This window comes from Dermacentor variabilis, chromosome 9, assembly GCF_050947875.1.
Source record: "Dermacentor variabilis isolate Ectoservices chromosome 9, ASM5094787v1, whole genome shotgun sequence".
Lineage (NCBI taxonomy): Eukaryota > Metazoa > Arthropoda > Arachnida > Ixodida > Ixodidae > Dermacentor > Dermacentor variabilis.
Window position 1 is genome coordinate 9,461,648 of NC_134576.1, and position 27,609 is coordinate 9,489,256.

General features: G+C 46.3%; 1 protein-coding gene across 4 annotated transcripts in view; it reads left to right on the top strand.

The window, feature by feature from the left end:
* LOC142558606 (uncharacterized) overlaps positions 1–27,609 on the top strand; it is a 163,475-nt gene that overhangs the window by 96,446 nt on the left and 39,420 nt on the right. For all 4 annotated transcript variants that reach the window (XM_075670763.1, XM_075670766.1, XM_075670765.1 and 1 more), the window contains exons 3-6: positions 46–134; positions 3,069–3,123; positions 5,345–5,437; positions 27,102–27,140. In XM_075670763.1, coding sequence (XP_075526878.1) covers positions 46–134; positions 3,069–3,123; positions 5,345–5,437; positions 27,102–27,140 — 276 coding nt within the window. The remainder of the gene's footprint in view (positions 1–45; positions 135–3,068; positions 3,124–5,344; positions 5,438–27,101; positions 27,141–27,609) is intronic.

Consider the following 27,609-nt stretch of genomic DNA (forward strand, 5'->3'; position numbering starts at 1 on the left):
TGTCTTCATCAATATTGATACATGCATATTGCGTGTTTCTTGTAGCCGATGCACGCGGGCACCCCGATGAAGACGACGAACGCTCTCTGGCTCTCGAGCTGCCAGCTGAATTGGCCAGCGCTGCATTATCCCTTGTAAATATACTTTGTAGATAATTTCCAGTGTTAATCCTTCGTTGGCGTAACATTTTGGTGGAGGGTGCCGTTCCCCGTCCTGCTTTTCGCCATGGCTCTCGGTCACGACACCTCGTCTCCTTCTACTCCTGCCACCCCGACAACAACGTACGTTACGGTTACCAATCCTCACGATCCTGGCATATTCTCCGGCCAAGATAATGTCGATGTTGAGGACTGGCTTAGCCTGTATGAGCGTGTTAGCCGAAACAACTGCTGGGAACCATTATGCTGGCGAATGTCCTATTCTACTTGAGCGGAACTCCTTGTGTCAGGTTCTGGACACACGAGGACGAGATCTCTAGCTGGGATGCTTTCAAGGAGAATCTCAGCGACCTCTTTGGGAATCCCTCCGGTCGGCGGCTGGCTGCAAGAAAAGAGCTTGCTACCCGAGTTCAGTCTTCTACTGAATCGTATGTCTCGTACATGCAAGACATGCTCACTCTTTGCCGGAAAGTCGACGAGAAAATGGCCGAGGTTGACAAACTCGGCCATGGCATCGCGGACGACGCGGTCAACTTGTTGGTCTTTAACAATGTATCCACCATCGACGTCATTGTCGAGGAATTCCGCTGCTTTGAGCTCGCCAAAAGTCACCGCGTCATTCCACAGTTCTCCCGGCTCCCTAACACGGCTGTGACGTCGTCTTGTGTCGACGTTACAGGAGGCGAGCGTGGGCAATTTCGCATGCTTGGGCTGCCCTGGTGTTCAAGCCAATGCGAAAGAACAGCTCCGAAGGAATGTCGAGCTGTTGAAGACACCTGGCAGGGAGCGTCGATGGTGTTTTTTGGAGCTGGCATTTTTCACACGCCGCAACGTATTTCCGGACGGAGCGGGCAAGGCCTGGTCAAGAGAAGCGTCGACGAATCCGGTCGTAGGTGGGGGAGACACCAAGGTTGCCTGCTGTTGGTAAATCGTGAAGTTCTTGGAGAACAGCTGACCGGAGGTGCTTAGGGAATGACGAGGAGTAGGGCAGGACCATAGGGGCGTACGTTGTGGCGGTATAATACACCATCCTAGAGAGAAAACAGGTGAAGGGACGAACCAGAAGGTGAAGACTCCAAGGCATCAATGATGGCATGCAAAGTGGCATCACGGCGTTGCTCGTCGACAAAGTGTAGCAGCTGAGAAACAGAGAAAATGCAAGCGTCGGTATCAGAGTCAGGGTAGGCGGGTGGTTCGTCCACTGGATAGCATGATAAACAGTCTGTGTCTTGATGTAATCATCCCGACTTGTACAATACTGTATAGGAATATTCTTGCAGCCACAGAGCCCAGAAACCAAGTCGGCCGGTAGGATCCTAGTGCGAGGAAAGCCAGCAGAGCGCGTGGTGGTCCGTGATTACAGAGAAATGCGTGCCATACAAGTACGGGCGGAATTTGGAAATCGCCTAGACGAGAGCCAGGCATTCACAATCTGTAATCGAATAGTTGCGCTCTGCCGCTGTGAGGAGGTGGCTAGTGTACGCTATAATGCGATCTTGACCCTGTTTGCGCTGGGCTAAGACTGCTTCGATATTGTGGCCTCTGGTATCAGTACGCACCTCTGTAGGAGAGGACAGGTCAAAGTGGGCTAGTATAGGTGGCATGGTGAGAATGTTGGTGAGGTGGGCAAACATGGCAGTTTGAGTGGAGCGCCACATAAACGGCATGTCCTTCTTCAGAAGATCAGTAAAAGGTCGGGCAGTCACTGCGAAGTCTTTAACAAAGTGTCGGAAGTAGTAGGAGCAGAGTCCTACAAAAGTCGGACACCTTTGACAGATTGAGGTGAAACATCTTTGACAGACTTAGGTGCGCATGAAAAAGACATCAGGAACAGGTGTGGCAACAAAATCACCATTGGGCACAGGAAAAGATGATACCAAATCAACGAAAGTCAAGGCTTTAGGCAGCAGGTGGACGAAAGCGGTCGTACTAAAGTAGTTCGGCAGTTCAGCACGAATATGCGCAAGTAGAGGAAGTTCGAGGCAAAGGGTACCAGCAGAACAGTCTATCAATGCTGAATGCGCCATAAGAAAGCTGAGTGCAAGGATTAGGCCATGAGGACAATTAGTCAGCACTGTAAAAAGAACAGGAACATGGCGGTTGGCGACACTTATACAGGAAGTACACATTCCTGTGATGTCAACAGTGCTGCCATCGGCCACGCATACGGCTCGGGTAGTAGGAGGTGTGAGAACCTTATTCAGCCGACGACGGAGGTTACAACTCATTATGGACCGCTGGGCTCCAGTATTTATTAACTCCGTCAAAGGGACACCGTCGAAATGAACATCAAGTAAGTTCTGGTTCGTTGGGAGGGCCAATGGAGGATTTCGACCCGACGAAAATAATGCAGCACTACCTCCAGGAGCTGCATGGTCTAGTTTTCCGTTCGGGAGGGTCCATAATTGGTCAACGACAAATAGCAGCATGGCTGGGCCGACGGGGACCGATGGCACTGAGGTGATGGCGAGCAAGCAGGACGACTGACATTGACGGATACGTCAGAGGTAGGAGGCATACGGCGAGGCGAGTAATGGGGCAGGTCGGCATATGAGCGAGGAGACGGGGAAAAGAAGCTTGAATACAGCGACGTCCAGAAGGCGCGGCAGTGGCGAGCGACGTGGCCAGTGCAGAGGCAACAGAAGCAAATGGGCTTCTCGTTTGGAGTTTTCCACTTAGTAGGGTTACAGTATCGGGGAGGGGAATACAGATTGCCATGAGGTGTAGCAGTCGGCACCGGTCGCGTGTCAGGTCGGGAGACGGAGCAGGCAGCAGGAAAACCTATGTTTGCAAATTCTTGCAGCCCAACTGCCTGAATGAGAGAAATCGCTGGGACTGATTGTTGTTTTTTTGTAAATGTTTAAAATCTTTTACACTTAGTTAGAGCAATATTAGCTCTTTCTTTGGCAGGTTAAGCTCTGCGCCAACGGGTGACTGGACCGTGGAGACGGATCAGGCAGCTCACGTACGTCTACGCTAAAGTTCCTTCATCAGCTTGAGTTTAGGCCTTCACCGTTCCGTCGAAACGTTCTGCTAGTGTGTGATTACCGGAATACCAGACACGTCCGGCGCTACGTCAGAATGCTCGCAACGCACGCTTCTTCGATAGCTCTCGCTGGGGGTTGACGGCCAAGCCGCTAGCAGAGACGTTTCGCCCGAGCGGGGGCGGGCTCCAAAACAACAACCGGGAGTGGACGATGTGACGTCGCATCATGACGCAGAACCAGTGAAGGCGGAGCTTAGCCCCGTCCGCTTGGCGAACGAGTTGAGGAGGAAAAGCATGTCTAGAGAGGAGGGTAACTTGTAATCGCTTGTAGCTCCATTAATACCTAACGCTTCACTTAAATTGTGGTGCGAATGTTCTACTTAAGCTGTACCCTACGCATCTACAAAATTTGTCCGAACCGTTTCAGGGGCCCTTTATTACAAAAGACTTCCACCGACAGACAGAACAAAAGCAATGCACGAATAGGGACTGTCTCACAACATTAAGCACCCCTATCAGTTGTGTCATTGTGCACAGGACCTGCGGACTGCGAGAAGTGCAGTACCAGACCAAGGCGAGTATGAGCAGCTGAACTGAAACACAGGACAAAGGAAGACAGACAAGAATGTAGCTTGTCTATCTCCCTTTGTTTTGTGTTGCAATTCAGATGTTCAAACTCGTCTTAGCAATCCACCAACTAGCTCAGCTTAATACTATTCTGGCATGAAACACTCCTGACATGCCTTGAAGGGTACTGTCGAACTCGTTGTGCGTCGGCCCCTGCGGCCCATGTGAAGTGCTCATTACCGGCACACAAAAAGGAGAAAGCACGAGAACAGACCGCGAACATACCCTGAAAAGCAGCGCCTGCCGACAACTGGACACCACCGCAGACGTCATGCGAGAGGGAAATGAAGTGTCACTGTGTCAAGGCTGCAACATGCTTAAGCATGTTTGCTTGTCGCACCAGTACCTTCTTTAATCTAGATGCCTGGAAGCTGAAAACCCGCTTCCTTACCCTTCCTTCCTTGCTACTTGGGAGTGTCACTAGAGACCCTCTCGGAGCACGCTTGGAACACACCTGTGGCTGTGCCGCTGAAGCCACTGTGCTGCCGGTAAAACTCCAGCAGACGACGTCTGCTCATTGTGATGCAGGTTTCAGCACACAGCACTCCTGCTATTTCCTCGTTCGCACAGCTTATCACTGTAGAATGTCTTCCATTACAAAAACAATATGATAAAAGATAAGGTGTGCGGTGTGCTGAAAAAGTGCTAAATAACATAATTTCACCTTGCAGAAAGTGTGCTCTCTGCCAGAGAAAGTCCAGTGGTACAGTTGCAAGTGCTATCCTGCAGTGGCGGCTTGCAGTGTGCGACAGGGTGCCTCCAATGGGAAAGGAAGCAACATTTTAGGCATCTAGTTAGAAGAAGGGTTGGTCATATATATGGCGACGCATGACAGGCACATGACTATAATGAGACTAACTGATAATTAGACAATAAGACTATGTAAAATCTTTTAAAATAATTGAACTTTTTAACGCCATGCCCACAAATTTGCTCACAGCCGCCATCTTTGCGACACACTGTACGGCAGCCTCTCATTCCTGATGCTGCTCGTAGACGCACTTCGGTCTCTTTTTGTAGCTTAGAGCAACCTGTCATAGGACTAGTTTTGGATTTGCACGGTGGGCGTGATGTGTCATGTCACTAGTGCGCTGACATATTTGTGTGCAAACATTTGCGCATATAGCGGGTGGAGAAGGAAAGGGGCGAGGGGTGTCGAGTGAACTGCCACGACCCTCCTGATTTGTCTTTCACAAGTGGGAAATTACGCCAGCACAAGGAGTAAAAACAATTTTGCCATCATCTTTTCCACTTTTGCCAACTTTGGCAGTACTTGATTCTGACAATCAGATTTGGAGCCTCTAGGAACCTTGGTATCAACATTTCCACCTATTGGCACCAGGGTTGTTCTCAGTGTCACTGCAAAATGTTATAATCTCGTCAACCACATTTTGAAGAATGTCAGCAGAGCACATGACTAACAAGTAAGAGCTGGAAGATGTGCATTTCTGTAAATGTGTGCTGCTACTTTTGAGAAACTTGTAGTTGTATCTACAAAATAATCCATGGCCACTGACTTCATTTGCTCATGCACGTTGGTGTATACTAGCTGGATTTGTTTTAATATTTGCAGGCGAATTCCGTGACGCTGAACGTGGAGGATGGTTCCATTAAAGCCACAGGTACTCTGCAGGGAAACCTGGAAGCTGTAGCTCAAGGGTCAGGGGTAATGTTTCAATCTTTATTCAATATTTATTTGCGAAAGAAGACAAAATCTGCTTGTAGAATGGAGCACGCCTAAGTTACTGCTAGGGGTAAATTGTAATTTATTACAGTATCTATTTCACCAATGCCTTATGATTCCGTCTTTGCTCACATTTCGCTTATTTCATTTTATTCATGTTTTTTAGTGTAACGCAATAGATGATACTGTGTGATAAAGAGCTGCAAGGATGAGAGAACAGATGCCTTTATAAAAATAAACTAGTTCATAACAACCACTATACTTCATGAACTACTACTACCATGAAAAGTTTATAAAACTCGTGAAAGATTTCTTCTGCATCATATTTTCATGATGATAAGAAGATTTTCTGGTAGCGTTTTCCTTAAAATTGTATGGTTCAGGGAAGAACACCTGATGTTCCAAGCGGTAAAATAGCAATCTGTTAGCGTAGTTGTTTGGATGCCAAGGAAATGAGAATTTCATTTAAAAATCAGATAGTGTGATTATACCAGGAAAATGGTCGGTGTAGGGTTGACCCGGGAGTGAGGAAATGTTTGTCATTTTGAATATGGCCAAGGAGAGAACCGGATCATGAAAGGGAATCTTTAGGCAAATAAAAAATTAATGACTCTCCCATAATTGAGACTAGATGTAAGCATGAAATAGCAACTGGCAAAGCAGACTGGTTGGAAATGATACTAGCCACAATCTTGAAATAGGTGTAGTGCATGTTCGCAATGGCGCACCCCACTACATGGCACCACACTATGCTGTGCACTGGTCCACATGGGCATAGTAGTTTCCTGTCACAGACAGAACCTAATTTCAAATCTCATCTCGGTCAAACAGCCATCAGCGGTGCGCCGAATGCTACGAGCTTGGGTGCTGCTGGACGCTACCTGGTGTGCCGGACGCACTGCAGGCCTTGAAAAAAAAATTGAAAAGCGCACAGGCAGCTCAGTCTCATTGCCAATAGTTGACAGTCAAGTGTATAGTGTCCTGTATTTGCCTTTTGAAACGTTGGTATTGGAAATGACAAATAAAACTTCAGCGTACTAGAAGTCACAGCTTGAATGATATTGTGAACAAACATTAGGAAGAATTTAGAAGCAATATGTTTTGTAAGTTGTTTGTGAATAACTAGAGTAGGTAATGTTGTCCTGTCCTTTACGTAGGGGGGGGGGATCTCGTTTTGCTCTCGCAACTTGCCCGGACGTTCTCGTTTCAGTGCCCGGATGATGGCTCTGGCTTTTGGCTCAAGGTCACTTGAAGGTCGCTGACAACAGGAGCTAAAAGCATTCCTTGCTTAAAATGGCTTGGAGTATGCATTCTTAATGAGCGATATGTTACCAGTATTCTGAAAAGAAAATTATACCGCCTGCTGTTTTCTTTTTTTTACATTGCCTGTGACAGATAGCATTTTTCTATCCTTCAGACGCAATTCTATAAGAGGTGGAAGTCACCTACACAAAAAGTTGCTGTGTCCGAGTAGCTAATTGGAAAGATTCTCTAATTAACCTTTTAGTTATCACTTTAAGACACATATTGCAACAGCAATATTGAAGCCAAGCAGTAGTGAAATCATGTCTGCTTGGAATAAATGATAATACTAGCACCACTGCTGAGATATCTGTCCTTAAAATGTGGAATAAATACATTGGCATTTATTATGTATTTTAGAACTCTTTATTTAGGTTGCGATGTATCCTGCTTGGCAGCTACAAGTGTTCTAAAAGATATAAGATCCGTCGCTAGGCAAAGAATTTCCATGCAGTGCATGTAGCCAGGCTAATCAGTGGTGGAACTGCTGCTACATTGCTCCAAAACTGCTACAAATTGCAGTATCTCCTACACGTGACTATAAGAGCCCGATTTTGACAAAAATCGCACCATATCTGCTCTGAGAGTGGTTCCAGAGGGTTCTATATAATAGGTCTTATGGCAGCGAATGTGAAAACTCAACTGCAACTTAAGCTCCACGTTTGTGTGCGTATAGCTGCATGTTATTATATCTGGCTGCAAATTGCCATCCGTTATGTTTGCTGGGCCTGGGTCAGCAAAACAAAGTGGGCGGTTGCTTTGTTCATTTGTATGAAAAATAATAAATCCAACTTGTTACAAGTTCAAATGCATCTGCTTCCCTGCACATGCTTTATAGACTCAGTACTCAAAGTACAGTACAGTACACAGTACTCAAAGACCTTCGGTGTCTCCACCAGAGTTATTGAAGACAACTTAGACAAGGTCTTTGGCAAATTCAGGTCAATTTGAGGTTTGTTGGATCTAGGCACCGAACCACTTTCGTTTAATCAAATTAGACAATTTTAATCATTGTGCATGTAGGACAACGAAAAAGGCCTTAAAATGAAGCTTGGAATGAAGCAGACGCACCAAGTTAGCGTAGAGCTATGTACAGACCCGCAACAATGCATAATTAGTGAAAAAGGTCGAAATATAACCAAGATGTGCTTGTTTGAACTGTGCTCACCTAGGATTGCACCAGGACGTGTGTCTTTACTCAACAGAAAAGAAAATGTGGCCTGATCCCTGAGATAGTGCAGTCTAGAAATGTCGGCGGTTCCCGAAGGTAGTGCAGTTTAAAAGAAGCACAGTAAAATAAAGAAACTGTAATGGCTAAGTAAACTGTTCTGCGTCAAAGGAAGATGGTCCTAAAGCAGGGCAAGGTGGTGAAATGAAGTTAAAGCCATTTAATTAACAGCGGTAAACATTGAAGAAAGAAAGACAAGGTCTTCTTTCTGGGCGAGCCAGCTTTAGTGAAGGCATTAATGGCACCGAAAAGCCAAGCACCACTTTTTTTACGGATATTGTCTCCCACCTTCATCAGCGTTTCTACCCTCAGTCCTTCGAGCTCTACAGCAGATGTGGCATTTAGCGTCGAGACCAGCTGCCAGATGAGTGCATTGCACCCTTCATGGCAGTGCTAAAAAACTGGCAACCGAGTGTAATTTCGGAACTTCAAGACTCGTGCCAGAACAGTCGCAGTTGGACTTGACTCCATTGCCAGGAAAGACGCTACCGCTTGACATTATGCTGCGTAACTGGTTTTTCTGCAAACTCCAAGACGAAAATGTCAAGCAGGGATTGTTTGCTGAGAAGGACTTTGCTTTCCAAAAGGCCCTTGATATTGCATTGCGAGCAGAGAATGCCAAGATCCACCAAAAACCCATCAAAGGGGAGGAATCCAAAATAAACAAAGCCACTGCCAAGTCATCTGCAACCAACAACTGGAACAAGCGCTCAACATGGTTCTGTTTCTGCTGAGATGATCAGCATAGCCTGGACCACTGCCCATACTGCACTTCCAGATGCCACTACTGCACAAAGGTAGGCCACACCACATTGACAAAGCCTGTGTAAAAAAGAAGGAGAAAAAAGAAGTGGAAAGAGTGAAGCACACAACTCGCTTCTAACAAGCCTCCACATCGCAGGTTGCATGCTGTAGGCCAGTCTGAAGCATTGGGCATCTCAAGACCATTGCAAGAAATGAAATTGCATGACTTGAACGTTGTGACGCCAATCCAAGACCAAAAGCTTATGGTCTTGTTAGAAGTTAAAAGGCACAACCCTCACATTCAAGATTGATCCAGAAGCTGCCTGTGACGAGTGGAGTGGAGACAGGTCTGCAGGACAAACATAGTAGACGAAGAGGAAGTGATGGTGCTTGGCGGTGTGGCACGCGAGGGGAGCGGGCACTGTGGTTCAGCTTTGGGCAGGCCAGCAGAATAAGCATGGGTGGCGATGGCCTGGTAGGACATGTTCCATTGGCAGTCGAGATGGCTGCCAGTCTACCTTGGAGCTATTCTGAAAGCACAGCCGGGCCAGCGCATGCACGATTGGCTAGCGGTCCACTCGGTCAACCATCCAAGGCTGATCGGGACCAGGAAACGACTCCGGCGCTTGACGGTCTGCCCTGGTGGCCTTGTCTGTGGTCCTGTCTGAAAGCCGCTGCTGAAACCGAACAGTGCTGCAGTTCACATGGCCGGCAGCAGTGCTGTCGGTCCTGTTACGCTCGCAGGAGTCCGGGGAGCTCACTGCCAGTGGGCCTGTCACACTACTTGAGCCCAGAGGGGTGAGCATCTCCCTATCCCTGCCCTGGTGCCGGGCTGGGGCAGCTCCACTATACGATACGGCCGCAGTCATTCGGCGTACCATTACTGCACCGCTGTAGTACTGCGTGTGGATTTGTCACTTATCGGCTTAGAGTGGACGCTTCAATACAGCGAACTTTATCACATAGACACGGACGGATAGAATAGAACCACAAAGCCTGCGCTTGGTTTGTCTAAATGTTTTATGTATTCATGTGTTTAACTGTGTGTGTGTGTGTAAAGGCTAACCAGACATGCTGGGGATAATGAGGATGTCTGTTCTTCATGTCCTTCTCACTGTGTGCTGAGCCCCTGGGTCCACGAGCATTTCTCACACTGCCTACTCGCTCATAAGTGAAGGGACGTTTCGGAACTCATGGACTAACCACTTTCCTCAAAACCAACATCGCATTGCAAGCGGGGTCTGGTGAAAGCCTCCAACCTTTGGGTACAGTGCTTATCAATGTAAAATTCACAGGGTTACAGCATATATTGCTGCTAGTTGTAATGAAGGCACCTGACTGCGATCTTCTTAGCTGCAGCTGGTTCCAGTTACTTGGCATAACATTAAATGGAATTGCTAAGAGATTTATTAGCAACGGGCGCGAACGGGTAGCTGTCACAAGCGTCCGGCGAAAGACAGCAACCACGAGCTCATGCCGGTGGCGATGGTGCTGTGGCGCAGGCGGCTACTCTTCGTTACAATCGCCCTCCGCAGAAAAAGGCGCCATCCTGGCGGCTTAAGGCGAAGAGACTACTATTGGGTCGTAGTACGGCTTAATGCGAGAGACGTGGACAAGTTCGCGGCCACGATAGCGTAGGTCCGTCAATGGCGTGAGGGGCTCTACGATGTAATTGACGGAGGACGTTTGCTCGAGAACGCGGTAGGGTCCTAGGTACTTTGCGACAAGTTTTGAGGAGAGGCCGGGTGTAGTAGTGGGTACCCGAAGCCATACGAGAGAGCCAGGCAAAAAAGTTGGTGCAGAACGGCCGGCAGGTTGACGGGATTGCTGCTGCCACTGGTCCTCGGTGGAAAAAGAGCGGGCAAGCTGGCGGCATTCCTCGGCATGGCGAGCAGCTTCAGATAGCGGAGTACTTTCGGAGGCGTCAGGTGTATATGACAGAATGGTATCGAGAGTAGTAGAAGGTTCTCGTCCGTATAGGAGAAAGTAAGGGGAAAAACCAGTAGTTGCTTGGGTCGCAGTATTGTACGCATACGTCACGAAAGGGAGAACTTGGTCCCAATTTGAATGATCAGAGGCGACGTACATGGAGAGCATATCGCCAAGAGTACGGTTGAAGCGCTCGGTCATGCCGTTAGTTTGCGGATGGTACGCTGTACTGGTGCGGTGAACGATTCGGCATTCGTCGAGTAGTGCCTTCAAATGCTATTTTTATTGATTTTTCGAAGGCTTATGATCGCGTCGTGCACTGTAAACTAATCGAGAAAATAAAGTCTATCGGAATTGAGCACAATGTAGTAGAATGGATAGCAGCCTATCTGTCAAACCGAACTCAGTATGTTACTATAAATAATTATGACTCGGACCAACTCGAAGTTTATTCAGGGGTACCACAGGGGTCCGTATTGGGGCCATTATTATTTCTCATATATGTTAACGACATCGCTGATTGTGCAGAAAATGGAGTAAAATTGCGGCTCTTCGCCGATGACTTGGTAATTTATACAAGCGTGCAAGGAATCGAGGACCAGCTTAGACTAAATACTACACTAAGCAATATAGCCCGCTGGTGTGACATGTGGGGAATGGAAATTAATCTTAAGAAAACACAGTATATGACCATAACTCATAGAAAGTCGATCTTTAGGTTCAATTATACATTAAACGGCAACGATTTAATACAAACTGACACAGTAAAATATTTAGGCATAACCTTTACAAGCGCGTTAAAATGGAATACCCATATCGATAATACATGCACGAAGGCCTTCCGAACACTCGGTTTCTTGCGAAGAAAATTAACTGCAGCACCATCCTACGTGAAACTAACAGCATATAGAACTTTATTAAGGCCAATTCTTGAGTATGGTAGCATAGTGTGGAACCCGCACCAGAAAGGACTCTCACAGAAATTAGAAAGCATTCAAAATAAAGCGTTGCGATTTATTTACCATAAGTATTCTCGACACGAAAGCGTAAGTGCTCTTAGAAGCCAGGCAACACTGCCTACCCTTGTTTGTCGGCGTCGTGTGGCTGCCATGAAATTTCTTTTTATGCTATGTAATGACAAAATTAATATAGATAAGCGAGATTACGTGCAGCCACCACACCGACACTCCAATAGAACCTGTCATAATAAACACATCAGGCAATATCCGACACAGTGCGACACGTTCAGCTATTCATATTTCCCATGGGCAATTGAAATCTGGAATTCGTTACCAAAGGAAATTGTAGACTCAGATTCTGTGGATGGCTTTGTCGCAAAATTGGAGTCATATTTTGGCTGTTCATGAAAGTAGTTGAGCGCATAGTTTAAAGGTAATGCGTTGGTTGATTGACTGGACACTAGTGCACGTGTGATTGCATTTCAAATGTAAATATTGCAGTGTGCTGAGTTGTGGTGTTATATAGATCCACAATAACTACAAGAATATTATACGACAAATATTGCAATTGTTTTGAGTACCTTTTCCCTGATTCATGTGAAACAAAAAAAAGGGTGTCTTGCGTTGTATACCAGTGCTGTTGTATGGCATTTTTTTTTGCTTTATATATTTTTTTGTTTTTCTTTTTTTCCTGTTTTTCCCATGCTCGTGTGTGTATATTGTACAATCCACTTCCTGTTTGGGCCTGTGCAAAGGCCTACAGTATTGTTAAATAAATAAAATAAAAAGCCTCGGAAAGAAAGGCGCGGCCTCTATCGCTCAGAAGTTCGCGAGGGGCACCGTGGCGAAGAACGAAATGTCGTAACAGAAACGATGCAACGTCGCGGGCGGTGGCAGTCGGCAGAGCGGCTGTTTCAGCATAGCGGGTCAAGTGATCCACTGCAACAATAATCCAGCGGTTGCCTGCTGGAGTGGAGGGTAGCGGTCCGTAGATGTCTATACCAACACGATCAAAGGGCCGACGAGGGCAGGGAAGGGGTTGTGATGGGTAGACTTGTCCGGGAGGTAATTTTCGGCGTTGGCACTGAGCACAGGAGCGAATGAACTTTCTGACGTAGTTATACATGCCGCGCCAATAAAATCGGATGCGTAGCCGAACATAGGTCTTGAAGAGGCCGGCATGTGCGCACTGAGGGTCTGTGTGGAAAGCGTTGCAGATAAGGTCACGGAGATGGCGGGGTATCACGAGAAGCCACTTGCGACCGTCAGAGAGGTAATTACGACGATAAAGAAGGCCGTCGCGAATGCAGAAGTGGGTAGCCTGGCGGCGAAGAGCGCGACATGGTGAAGAGGTGGATGGATCAGAAAGGATGCTGATGAGAGCACTGATCCAGGGATCCTTGCGCTGCTCCGACGGCATGTTGCACAGTGCATGAGATGGAACTGTGGGCTCAAGGGCGGATAGGCAAGCGCAGTCAGCGGGGACCGGTGAGCGAGAAAGGGCGTCAGCGTCCGTGTGTTTGCGGCCGGAACGGTAGAGAACGCGGATGTCGTACTCCTGTAGCTTAAGGGCCCAGCGAGCAAGTCGGCCAGATGGGTCTTTAAGGGTAGACAGCCAACAAAGGGCGTGATGGTCAGTGACGACATCGAAAGCATGGCCATACAAATAAGGACGGAATTTTCCAAGGGCCCAAATAATGGCTAAACACTCTTTCTCTGTAACAGAGTAATTAGCCTCGGCCTTTGTCAGAGTTCGGCTCGCGTAGGCAACGACATATTCATGAAAGCCCGCTTTTCGTTGTGCGAGTACGGCGCCAAGTCCGACGCCGCTGGCATCGGTGTGGACCTCTGTGGGCGCTGCAGGATCGAAGTGGCGGAGGATAGGTGGCGAGGTTAGCAGGTGGCGTAATTTCGTGAAGGCGTCATCACAGGCGGGTGACCAAGCGGAAAGTTCTTTGTCGCCACTTAGAAGGGCTGTCAGGGGTGCACTTATGGAAGCGAAATTTCGAATGAAACGTCGGAAGTATGAGCATAAACCAAGGAAACTTTGAAGCTCTTTTAACTTCTTTGGTTGCGGAAAGTCGGTGACAGCGCGGAGCTTGGCTGGATCCGGAAGGACGCCGTCTCGTGATACAACATGGCCAAGAATAGTGAGCTTTCGGGCGCCGAAGCGACTTTTTTTTAAGTTAAGTTTAAGTCCCGCGTCAGTGAGGCATTTGAGAACTTGCTCGAGACGGCTGAGATGGGTTGGGAAATCAGCAGAAAAGACAACTACGTCATCCAGGTAGCATAAACATGTGTTCCATTTGAGGCCGCGTAAAATATTATCCATCATTCTCTCAAAAGTGGCTGGGGCGTTGCACAGGCCGAAAGGCATTACGATGAATTCGTACAATCCATCAGGTGTCACAAATGCTGTTTTAGGTCGATCAGATGGTGCCAAGGGGACTTGCCAGTATCCGGAACGGAAATCCAGCGAAGAAAAGAACTCAGCTCCCTGCAAACAGTCGAGGGCGTCGTCGATGCGCGGTAACGGGTAAACGTCCTTGCGCGTTAGCTTGTTCAGACGTCGGTAGTCGACGCAGAATCGAATAGAGCCATCCTTTTTCTTAACGAGGACGACCGGTGATGCCCAGGGACTGTTGGAAGGCTGCACAACGCCACGCTTGAGCATGTCAGCAACCTGGTGGTCAATGACACGGCGCTCAGAGGCGGAAACTCGGTAAGGGCGCTGCCGGAAAGGTGCATGACTGCCGGTATCTATCTGGTGAAAAACGGTCGATGTGCGGGCCAAACCGGAAGCATGGCTGTCGAAAGAAGCGCTGAACCTCTGCAGGAGAGCAATAAGCTGGCTTCGTTCTGAAGATGACGTGCCATCGTCGATGGAGCAGTGGAAAGCGTCGAGGAGTGACTGATCAATCGCAGAGTCACAAGTAAGTGCGCCAAGTCCCGCAGAAGTAGAAACGGCAGGAGTGTCAAAGATGCAAAAGGTGTCGACCGGTTGAACAAGGCCTAGGCATTCACCATGGGATAAAGCTAAAGGGCAGGCTGTGGGATTGTCGACGACCATTTTCGTGACGCCATCGCGAAGAGTAAGGAGAGCAAAGGGCAGCGGAGAACATCGGCGGCGAATGAACAGCTCAGAGGGCGTAAAGAGAACAGTGGCATCAGAAATAGCGGCGCACGACACAGGCACAAGCAGGGAAGAGCGTGGAGGGACGGAAGTGTCTTCGGACACAAACAGTTTAACACTGGAAGGGTCGTTTTCGATAGGCTCGACGTCGGGAAGTGCAGAAAGTTCGAGTTCGGCGTGGCAACAGTCAATAACGGCGTTATTATTTGCAAGGAAGTCCCAGCCTAATATGATGTCATGGGAACAAGTGGGCAGCACGACGAATTCGACGGTATACAGTAGACCTTGAATGAAGACGCGAGCAGTACAGGCAGCGAGAGGCGTTATATTTTGAGCGTTCGCGGTTCGAAGGGAGAAGTCGGAGAGAGGCGTCAAAACCTTTCGTAGTGTGCGGCAGAGTGCGGCGGAAATTACGGATACGGCGGCTCCTGTATCGACAAGTGCCAGGACGGCGATTCCGTCGACAGAGACTTCAATGACGTTGGCTGGAGAGGGACGAGGACTTGGGCAATGCGACGTGGACGCAGTTCGTGCCTCGGGAACTGCGGCCATCAGTTTTCCTGCTCGGTGGACACGGGACGACGCCGCATCGGAGAAAGCGAGCAACGACGGGGAGATGGTGAGCGGCGAGTAGAGGCGGTTGGGCGGTCAGGGGAAAAGGAAGAGGTAGGAAGGCTGGAAGGCGAAGAGGTAAACGGAGCGGGGAAAGGTGGCGCTCGCCGGATGTTCTGAAGAGGAAGCATGCCACGACGACAATGGCGCGCCACGTGACCAGCACCACCGCAAGCAAAACATATTGGGCGGTCATCGAAGGTGCGCCACTGGTGGGGGTAAGGTCCGAGTCGCGGTTGAGGATTCGGAAAATGCTGTCGGTCGGGAAGCGGCATAGGAGGAAAATGCCGGCGGTCGTGATGCGGCATAGATGGCGGCAAAAATGTCGGTGGTCGATGCATAGAGGGCGGCAGGGGCGTTTGTGGACGAGATCGGGAAACTGCTTCAGCGTAAGTGAGAGGAGCCGTGACTGGTGTCTGCTCAACGGCTGGAGGAACGGCTTGAGAGACTTGTTCTTGAATGAAGTCCCGGATCGTAGGATGCAAAGCAGGGGGTGGTTCCTGGACAGAAGATATCAAAGATAGCTGGCGGGCGACCTCTGCGTGAACGAATTCCTGGATTTGTACGAAGAGAGCAGCATGGTTGTCGTCGACTCCAAGGCTTGATAGAGAGTTGGCGGGTGGGGTGGGACGTCGGGTGTGAAGCCGTTGCCTGCGCAACTCGTCGTAACTCTGGCACAATTCTATCACTTCAGCGGCAGTGTGAGGACTCTTCGATAATAACATTTGAAATGCGACGTCCTGAATACCCTTCATTATATGTTTTATCTTCTCCTCCTCTGACATCGACGCATTCAACCGTTTGCAAAGGTCGACAATGTCCTCAATGTAGCTTGTGAAGTTTTCTCCGGCCTCTTGGGCTCGTGTGCGCAAACGTTGCTCTGCACGAAGCTTTCTTACTGCAGGCCGACCGAAAACTTGGGTAAAGTTGGTCTTGAAGACCAACCACGAAGTGAGGTCGGCTTCATGGTTTAGAAACCATAGTTTCGCAACGTCCGTAAGATAAAATGCGACGTTTCTCAACTTGGTAACGTCGTCCCACTGGTTAAGGGCACTCACTCGCTCATAAGACGAGATCCAATCTTCAACGTCTTTGTCATCTGTGCCGGAGAAGATAGGGGGATCTCGCTGACGCAAGGCACCGGCACAAACCAAGGTGGCGGGCGCCGTTGGAGGAGCAGGAGGAGTGCGTGCGTCGTCGGGCATGATGGGGGGTAGAGTGCGACTCCGAAGTTCCAGGGTGGTCGAAACCCAGCACGTCCACCACTTGCTAAGAGATTTATTAGCAACGGGCGCGAACGGGTAGCTGTCACAAGCGTCCGGCGAAAGACAGCAACCACGAGCTCATGCCGGTGGCAATGGTGCTGTGGCGCAGGCGGCTACTCTTCTTCGTTACAGAATTAATAAAATGAAAATGAGACATCCGCCCAATCGTAGCAATTGTTACTAAGGAAACCCATAGGTGGTTCCAGGTTCGAGTCCCGGACCATGACCTATCTTTCCTCAATTGCGAGGCTTTTCTTTCGAGCAACCCGTATGGGTTTCCTTTGTAGCAGTTGATACGATTGGGTGGGTGTCTCATCTTTCCTTTTAAGGCGGGAGCCTTTAATGGCTCATTGTCAAGGCCATCTGCCGTTAGCAGAAACTGTCACAGCTTTTTGGCCTCCTGATTGGCCTCCTCTGTGTCGTGACATCACTGTCGCTAAGCACAGGTGTGCGCCTCCTGATTGGCTCGCGTGCATGACGTCACTGTCATCAAGTGCAGGTGTCGGGGTGGTTCGGCGCTGCGCGGGATGACTCATCACGTCGGCATGCGTGGCGGCTGTGTGTTCGATGGTGCGCCCTGACGTCACTGTTGTCAGGCGCTTGAGGTGGCTTCCTGATTGGGCACTGTGTGGCGTGACGTCACTGTCGCGAGGCGCGCATTATGATCGTCTGCTTAGGTGTGGTGTGGCAGCGGCGGTAGCGGCAGTTTACTTTGTGGTATCGTGTGGGAAGGATGCCTCGTCTCGCCAAACCAGTATCTCCCAACACGCGATGTGCGGCAGCCACTGAACGCAAGTGGCGCTCAAGAGAGGCTGAGCGTGTACGTGGCATGCATCAGGGCGGTGCATCCGACACCACAGAGTCCAGACACGCGATGGGCCAACGCAAGAGAGGCAATGCATTTGAAGCGACTCACTGCATCTCCGGGTACCAAGGCAAATTAAGCTCGGAAGCGCCGTGACCGCCATCTTGCCGTGGCAAGCCGAGCAAGTACAAGTCAATCAAGCGAAGTGGAACATGAGGATGGCCAACTACACCCCAACATCGCCATGGAAGATGCGTCTCCTCCCGATCCACAGATGGCACTGCAACAGTTCGGCGCTGCAAAGCAGCCATCCTGGATGTGGACCCAGTAAAGCACAAGGAGCTCACTGGCCATGAGTTGCAAGCCGACATCCTCCCAGATGACAGCTTTGAAATGATGGACTCAGAACACATCAAAATGATACATAGGCGCAAACGACGTTGCAGGCATTTGATAAACAAAGAAACATTCACATAACAGTGTACGAGTTGTGTGCCTCCGGGGTGTTTCCGACGCAACAAATCGCCATTTGCAATGGTATCAGGCTTTCGCCGCTTCACACTTTAGTCTCGACAAAGTGTCTTCCGTTTTTTTATTAATTACTGCTCTCCACCATGCGGGTTTATGCAGAACTATTACGTCAAATTAAATGGCATTGATCACATCTGCTGTGACACTAATGTGACTGCCGTACTCACCGAACATGCTGCCATCTTTACGGGGGCATAAATGAGTACAGGAGCCTGTCCACCAAGCTCGAGCTGCACAATTCAGCTCCTCCGAAGTTCTTACCTGCATTACCGGTTCCATTTGCCCAGAGGCAGGCTGTATAGGAAGAGCTCAAACGTCTCATGCGCCAAAGTGTGATGCAACTCATGCAACATGTTACTTGGGCTACCGCGGTAGTTATTGTGGGGGAAAGAGATGGCAGAATCTGACTTGTCAGTGACTGCCACAGCACCGTAAATGCAACCTCAATAAAAAATTCCTATCTGTTGCAGACAGTGTCCAAGGTCCTCACAAACCTGTAAGGCAGAAAAGCGTTCTCAAAACTGGACCTCACCCAAGCCTATCGGCAACTAAAGGTAATGACGAGGTGGCCGAGGTGCTGTCAATCAATACGATAAAAGGGTTTTATTGCATTAACACTTTCCGAAAGCATAACGTTAACCAGAACGCTGACACAATTCTTGAGTAGGTTTTTGAGACTGATGTCTCGAAAGTGGTGCTAGTCATAAGGATTCTGTGAACCAGAGGTGGCTCCACTACTGCTTGGCTTCAATTGTGCATGTGCCCTAAATTAAATAATAGTGAAGTTAATTTGGTGGCATTTATCAAGCACCGATCAATCATTAGTAACATTAGTAACAATCATTAGAGTAACAGGGCCGAAATGTCTTTTTTTCAATGATTTGTGGGCGCTTGATATTTCCCACCATGAATTTTTCTAACTAGATGGGTTTCTGTTCAACCTTGGACTTCAAAGTTAATTAGGGAATCTCCTTAATTCACCACGTGGCCGAAGCAACTTTTCATATAAATAATGTATTGTGTCTTCAGATAATCAACCTGAACAGGCAATTTGTGCTATACACTCCGTGCAATATTTAAAAATTGTTTTGAAATAAGATAAAATAATAAAAAAACAACCCACGCAAATGAGTTTATTATGCCAGTGTAGTCTAAGCTTGTTATAAAGGAAGTCTCATCCGCTACTAAAATTGCTTTGTTATATTTGATATTTGTGTAACAGTACAGACTAATACCTACAGAAAAAAGATTCAAAATTACGTCAACTTGTGAGAAACCCAGTATTGATGCCATGCTTAGGCATTGCAAGGCACGCAATAAGGGCAGTATACTTGGTCATTCATTTAGGAGATAAAATCGCTTTTGTAACATTTTGCCTGACTAACAGCTGACCCGTAAGTGTTGTATTGTTGTTGATTATCCAAAGACACAATACATTATTTACATGAAACATTGCTATGGCCAGGTAGTGAATTAAAGAGATTCCCTAATTAACTTTGAAATCCAAGGCTCAACGGAAACCTATCATCCTGGTACCATGTCAAGCACGCTGTCTGGCATGACTGGCAAGCCGCTGCCCTGTTATCGCCGAGCTAAGAAATAATGGCTGTGTGGCAGTGGGCCAGTGAGATCAGAGCCCAGTAAAACTCATGCACAACACCTGAAGGCTACTACACCTGCAAACACGTATTTATTCTAAAAAAGGACGTAATTGCAGTCACTGCAAGTAGTCACCACGCCGTCACGCCGATATCAGTTGCACAAACGAAAAACGTGGCCTACTCGCAGTGTTATGCATGAAGAAAGAAACAAATCAGCTGCTGGATTGTCTTGACATGGCTCACTAAGCTGAGACCGAAACTGCTGTAGCCACGAAACAGGCAGAAACGTTGATGATGAGCGGGGAGTTGCAGTAGCGCCACTTTGTGGGGCAGCAAGGAGGCTCCATTGAACACAAAATGGCATTCAGCAAGTCGAACCATGCACCGGTCAGTCACTCGAGTGTTGGAGTCGCTCAAGGACCCGCTCAAGGATCGAGTTGGCTCAATGAGTTTCCGAAAAATCAGACGAGATATTGCAAGGTGTCCGAACTTTCGGCAGTTGTTTTACATTAATGGTCTATGGGGAGAATGGTGGTGCCACGAAGCAGACCGAATAATCGAGCATGTCCAAATTTTTGGAGTCCGAAAAATCAGTCAGCGACTGTATATGAATATACAGTATATAGCTGAAAAATTTATCATATAACATTCTGTTAATATACGAAAGCACAGATAGCAAATAAAGGTGTGTATAAATATCTTGCAGGTTACATCCTATATGCGAAAATGTTATCAAAGCGTAAAACCGCTTAATTAAAGGAGGTAGGTAGTGACTTCCCCTAGTCAAAGGAATGTTTAAAAATAATCACCTTGAATTAGAAAGTCTCATATTGTTTTCCTAGTAATGTCAGTTATCTCGACACTGTTTTCACATAGTTTATTTGATAAGGATGGCACACGATTGGTTAAACGATTCGATCCATAATTTGTACGGGATAGTGGTAGCAGCCATCTCGTTCTTTCCCTAATGTTATAGGATATACGTATCTGTTGGTTCTGTTAGGTTGCACAACCCCAGGAATGCTTCATTGTTGTAATTAAAAATACCAGAGGTACTTTATATAACTTTATATAAACTTGCTAGACAAATGATATTAAACTTCGAAAATTGTTCTGATGCATGTGCATCGAATGGCGCGTTTGTGATATGACAAACAGCCTTTTTTTTGTAGCAGTAATAATTTACTGATATTATGCTTTGACGTGGTACCCCACACAAGATGGCAATACATTAAATGAGATGAGAAGAGCGCATTTTAAAGGATCAGCTTAACTTTAGATGATATCGTCTCACGGAGTCAACAAAGCACGCCGCAAGCTTTGACTTAACGGGATGGAATAAGTTCCACATTAATTTTGATAAAATATAACACCCAAAGTTTTGACATTAGGAACAAGTTCAATTACTTCAGAGCCAACCTGCACATTGTCTTCACTCAGATGTTTTTGTGGAGGTGCAAAAATAACAGCTTTTGTTTTTGTTGTATTTAATTTGAGAGCGTTGACCTTGTCCATTCGTCCAATTGTTTCAGTGTGATATTTGCCAACAACGAGAGATCAGCGATATTACGAGACTGAAAAAAAGAGGCTGGTGTCATTTGCATTAAGGATGAAGTTCGTGTCATTAGAAATTTTGTCAATGTCGTTAACATATATATTAAACATTACCGGCCCTAGTATACGTCCCTGGGGAGCGCCCTGTGTAATTTTCCGGAGACTTGAGTCTTCTGATGAAATTGAAACAAGTTGTTTGCTATGGTTAAAATAAGATTGTAAAAGTTTCAGAGAAATGCCCCGAAACCCATAATGCTCTAGTTTAGTATGCAAAGTCTGATGATTTAGCCTATCAGATGCCTCAGAGTAGTCCACAAAAATTCCTAGCGTTAGTTCCTTATTTTCAAAACTATTTAAAATGAACTCTTGTTGAGTAAGCTGAGCCAATTCAGTTGACATTGCCGCGCGGAACCCAAATTGTTTATTTGATGTGATGGGATGTTTATCACAAAATGACTTTAATCTTTACAAATAACTTTTTCTAGTCCGTTGGCTAGGACAGGCAGTATTGCGACTGGCCTGTAATTCTACAGCATATTTTTGTCACTGGACTTGAATAAGACTAACTTTTGCATATTGCATTTTTTCAGGAAAAATTCCAGTTGACAGTGATAGGTTAAAGTTATGAGTAAGTACTGGTAGCAAGAGATCAACCACAAACTTAATAGGTCTTATTTGAAGCCCATTCACATGACAGGATTTACTATTTAATGGCATGAATATCATGTAAGCTTCATGCGGATCTGTAGATTTAATAAAAGCTGTATGTGCGTTGCGTGTGCCCAAATAGTTGTGTTACTGCTGTGTCATGAGTACTTTTTTCCAGACTGGTGAAATAATCATTAAACACGTTTGGTAATTCTTTGCCTCTTACATTCTATCCTCAACTACAAGGTCAAGGTCAACACTATTGTGGACATTGGAATGCAGTCACCTCTTGAAATAGGTTCCTGTAATACAGCTTTTTAGCATGTCATAGAAATTTTGCAACATAGTTCCGGTATTTTCTAAAGCCTGCAAGTGCATCAGGGTTCCTTGTTCTGACAAACTTATGATACAGTGAATCCTTCTCAAGGATCACCCTACGGCATTCGTCATTAAGCCGCTGAGCATTGATGACAATAGCAGAGGGACAGCTACACGCACTAAAGTTCATAGTTTTATTGTTGGCATGCGTGCTCGGCCTTCAATTTGCATTACAACTTGTTCCAAAATTGCTTTTGCAACCTCAATTAGTAAGCTTTAGTTAATTGCGTGCTTGAGAAATGCAATTGTTTGCACCTATGTCCACTGCGGGCAGCATAAAACAAGCCCTCTAACTCAGACTTCTTTGTGTAAGAGATGATGTTTTCATTACTGATAACTGTAAATAATAAAACAGTTACTTTGTGAGCTGTTAGCTTTGCCTACTCAGAAAAGAAGCAATATTGTTGAGACATGTATAATTCACTTATTTAAAGTGTTGTAAATGATTCCACCCAAGGAATCTCTGAAGTCTGCAGGTTAATTTTTGCATTAGCAAAAAAAGACAGTGGACTTTCGTGGCCTTACAAAATCATGGGCCAATTTTTAGTCAAGCTGTATCTTTCAAGCAGTCGCATTTCAAATTTCATTTGCTTGTAAAAGAACCACACACAAAAGAACCAAACGTTGCCTGCATATGAGACATGCATTGGTGCTTTTCCTGCAGGCTGTAATGCTTTTGCACATTCAATTGCTATTTGTTTCTTTTGTTTGCGTTTGTCTTTAGAGTTGTTTCATTGTGTTATCGCACCAACTTGCTCAAGGAATTTTCAGCCGAGGCTGTACTTCACCTGTGCGTTTTTAACTTTGCATGCATATTGGCCATAATGTTCCCCCATTTGTTGAATTTGATATTAATGGCTTATAGTTCTGCCAGGATGACAGGCTAAATTCTACGTTGTAAATCAATAACACACTTTGAACTTCGCCTACACACCACCAATAACCTTCCGCATATACTCATGAATATAAACAAGGTGACTCGTTTATTCATTGAGGACATGGGGTGTCCTTGCATAATGCATGAAAAGAAGAAGAAAAGAACGGTTCAGTAATTATTTTCAAAGCTCCTTATTACTTTAGAAACGTTAACGTTTCACCACATATTGCACATAACACACTCCCACTTTTCACCAAATGTAAAGACATTGTGGCCTAGAGTCCTTTCAGGATGTTTGGAAACACAGAGGAAAACAGCTGTGTAACTCACGTGAACACTTGATGAAGAAATAAAGCACTTGAAATGCAGAATCTTGCAGATGCGTTTGACAAGTTCTAAACTTTGTACTTCTCCTACACATTACCATAATATTACTCTTATTTTCACAGAGTATAAACAAAGTATCACAATTACTTCACCAAAGACATGGAGGAAACCGGCTATGAATGCTGTATAATGCATGAGAAAAAAAAAAGAATGAAGTATTTATTTATGAGACTCATTATCAAGCCAGAAAGGTTGAAGTTTCGCCACACATTACATTTAGCATGACCCCTGGTTTCATCAGATGTATATGTGGTGTGATGCAGAGTTCTATCACGACATTGGTAAAAGGATGATGACGGCCATATTGTCACATGGTGGTGACGTAGAAGAACACAGTAGCAATACTGTGAACGACAACACTAACTTTTATTGGGCGAACCAGTGCCCGCAAGACCAGGCTACACTTATAGCACGACGATAGCGGCGAACACGGTCGACGATCGTCGAAAATCTGATCAGCGGGTCAAGCGCGTCTGCTTTTATACATTAATCGTCAAATGTTCCAGAGTAATCGTTGGGACACGCGCGCCTTCCACAAGGTTCTACATTATTCGCGTTGCGCACACATGCAATCAGATTACAGAAGTTTCGGTCACAGGCAGTGGATGGAACCATCGATAACATTCCAGAAACTTCCCACACATGCAAGCGCATCCTACGCTGTGCCATACCATTTGTTAGGCGGTGAAACGTGTCGCCCGATAAACACAAGTACACGTGTCAATATAATGCTCTCGAGCACTTATTAAAAAATGTATAGCAAAGGGTATAATTAACTGTTTCTCTTTGAGAATTTGTCCATGCATCACGCATAATATGCCGCTTATTCCCTCAAAATGTAGTCTTTGTGGCACGTTGAGTTCTTCCAGGACATTTTGATCATTTTCATCATAGTTCGTAAAATAAGCCTGTAAAGCTTTTGATGCACGTCACCCACGCAAGGCACCCATTTTGTGCAAATATAGAATTGCAATCATCATTGCTTCTTGGGGGCAGCGGGGAAACTTTGTAAGCATTTTAATAACACAGCCAAAAAAGGAGTTTAGCATTTGTCATTTAGTCATTAATTGACCAACGCACTTCAAAATTTTCTGTGTTTTATTGTTAACAGTTCCCACATTCCCTCTAACTGTAACTTAGTTATATAAGCAGATCACTTCAAAAAACACGGACACCAAGAAATGAAGGGCGTCCTCATTTATTGTGTTCGTGCTTATTCAAGTGCACTCCTATAAGGAAGTCGTGAATTACCAACCAGTTTGACAGAATGTCTTAGGCTCCAAATGTAAATCCGTGAATCGTCTATTCTCCCAGGTTATCATTAAAGCAAGCATAGAATGTTTTCAGGCGCTCCTAGTCGCACTAGTTTCTTTTTTGTAAAGACCTGCAGAGCAATGTTAGAGAAAAGTCAGCAACGTTTAGCAAATATTTATTCTCTGTGTAGAAACTGTCCGTATGCCATTAGAAATGAAGATTATGTTGCTAAATTACTCTTTAATCCGCTTTTACTTGATTATCAGCATTTGCAGAAATCAGCAAAAGTATTATTTAATGAAAAGCAGAAAAAGCGCACATGAACAAGCTTTTAGTCAATTGAGAAAACTAGCAAGTGCCAAGTTAGGAACAGATTAAAAGAAACTTCAGCTGTGGCTGACAGATGCTTGGCAATGAGAAATTGTGGCGTAGGAAAGGGTGCGAGGGCTAAGCATAAAATTGCTCCCCTTTTGGAATACTTCCCTCGGAGCGGAAAAAACCGCTCCGGAATGGCAGAAAAATATGTTGAACAGTGAGTGAGGAAATATTGACTTGGCCATGTCCGATATTGCATTGTATCTTATACTTTCGACTTCATTATAGCAGTAGGTTAGCCCATTGAAACAAAGCAGGGCCAACCAAAGCTTTTGTGTTTCTTCCACCATGCATATCACCATGGAAGAAGGAAAAAGAGCATTATGTTGTGCAGCCAGCCTTGGCAGGAGAATGTTCCGTGAAGCCATGGCCCTTTGCTCAGTGGTGGCCCAACACGTGACTTCTTGCATCGAGATCCCAGGGCAAGAATTGAGATTTGCTGAGACGTTTGGTTCCCAGTAGCCATGCCAGTAGTTTTTATTCAGTGTGTGCTTGTTTGACTGCCCTGCCATGGCTCTGCTTGCTGAGCGAGAACACTAATGGCGTTTTTCAGTGGTCGATCTCGAGCAGGATTTTTTGCTCCATGGCGACGAATTTAAATTTCACTGGTTGACCTGGAACGGGTTCGCACTTTTCATTGGTCTTTTCGGATCAACTCACTCAGTGCCGGATCGGTCTCACTTGCTCCGCTGCCAAGGCATGGATTCGGGCGGAACTAGGGCAGGAAACATACGTCGCTTCTGCTTGCTGTGAGATGGCAATTTTGGTGGCCACGAAAACGCACAGAGCAGAAGTCAGTTTGTGTGGTGTAAGCGCACAGACCTCCAGTACGATCCACCATGGAGCATTTTTGCTTTCTGCTGGCAACTTCGGATTGGTGAAATGCAAGCACTCGCTCCAGGTTTCGGCGACTGCTGTAGATCGACTAGTGAAAAACACTATAAAACCAACCGCACACTTTCACATGCAGTGACATGTTCGGCGGACAGGTTTGGCTTCAATTGCGTTGCACAATGCTCTCTCCTGACTTTTTCCTTCCTCCATGCATATTACTTACTTTTTTCGCTGATGACCATGGCGACTCCGCCGGTTGGATGCTGGCGCTTTTTTTGCCCTTTCCCCAGTGTGCATTTGTGGTGCTCTGCGCTTGCAGAGCTGCTGTACTCTGCCGTACTAGAGCCAACTGGGTTGTGCTGGCCCCAAGGAAGTTGAAGAAATACTGAAGTTCTTCAACCCAGTTTTTCTTTAACCTCCTTGGCTGCTTAAAAAAATAATTTTTTTAGTCCTCCGACGTAAACATCAGTGCGCATGCTAGCAGCATCTACTTACATACGGGAGAAATGTGCATGGTGGTAAGTTATGGCCTTCCAGATTTAAGTGCAAAAGCTTAGGTGCGCTGCCCGTTTTCGGAGGCTACAAGCTGCTGGCAGAGCTATTCGCCATTTGCGTGTTTGTGTTGCGCACTGAGATGTGCTTTTTGACACTCCGTCATGGGTGATGGAAGTTCCTTGGATTGAGTGCACCTCATGTTCACTGTCTTAGCCACTTAGTGAGCGTGGAACCAGGGAAAATTTATCGGTGGTTCAAGGAAGCCCGAAAAGGGGCCCGCGGAACCCCTGGGCTCCACGAAACCCACTTTTGAGAACCCATGTTTGTATAAGAAAGGTGCACAGATGAGCAGCTCATTTAGGGCATAGAGCAGATAACCAGTGTCCTTTTAGAGTAAGAGGGTGCTTGCATAAGAAATGGAAGCACTGTGAAAGGCGATGAGATTAGGAAGCCTGCGACCACATAATGGACTGGATTGACGTGCAACATAATACGACACCTCTGGGAGTGTCCAGAAACAATCACGAAGTGGGGTGATTATGGTAAAAAGATGTAATGATTTGTCATGCGATGGACTGATGATGATGATGAGGCATGTAGAAGAGCATGGACAGGCACTTCTCATTATTGATCGCAGTGACACTGGCAGCGTAGAGCTCGTTTTCCTGAAACTGTTGAAATATGCACTTGATCGGGACAATGATTCTGCATAACACAATTCTCTCTCTCTCGCAGGGATTCGAGGCTAAGCGGTTCATGGCGAACTGCCTCAAGGTGCGTCAGCATTCTCGCGTTGTTGGCTGCTGTCACTGACTCACTACCACGTTTACAATACGTGTTTGTCGTGTTTAGAGACAGAGTCCTTCAGAGGAAGTTTTATCTCGTTTTAATTTTGCGATTCATAGGAAATGCAGGCACACTGTCATTACAACTGGTATAGTTGAAAATCGTTACTTGATAGGGAAGCACTAAATTGTATTGAATGCAGAGAGATGTCTTACTTAGCCCTTTAAATGTTGCTGAAAACTGATAAAATGAAAATGACAAATTCAAACTTCTTAACAGTGATGTATATCCTATATAAATTCTGTAAACTATTACAGTCTCTGTAGCTCATTAATGAATACAGCTGTTGAGCGAATTTTTGAAAATAAGTGTATCTGCAGAGTTTTAAAAAAATTGAGTGCCTGAGTATTTTGGTAGTTGTGTCTTGCATTCACCTAGTCATAATGTAGCTGTCCAA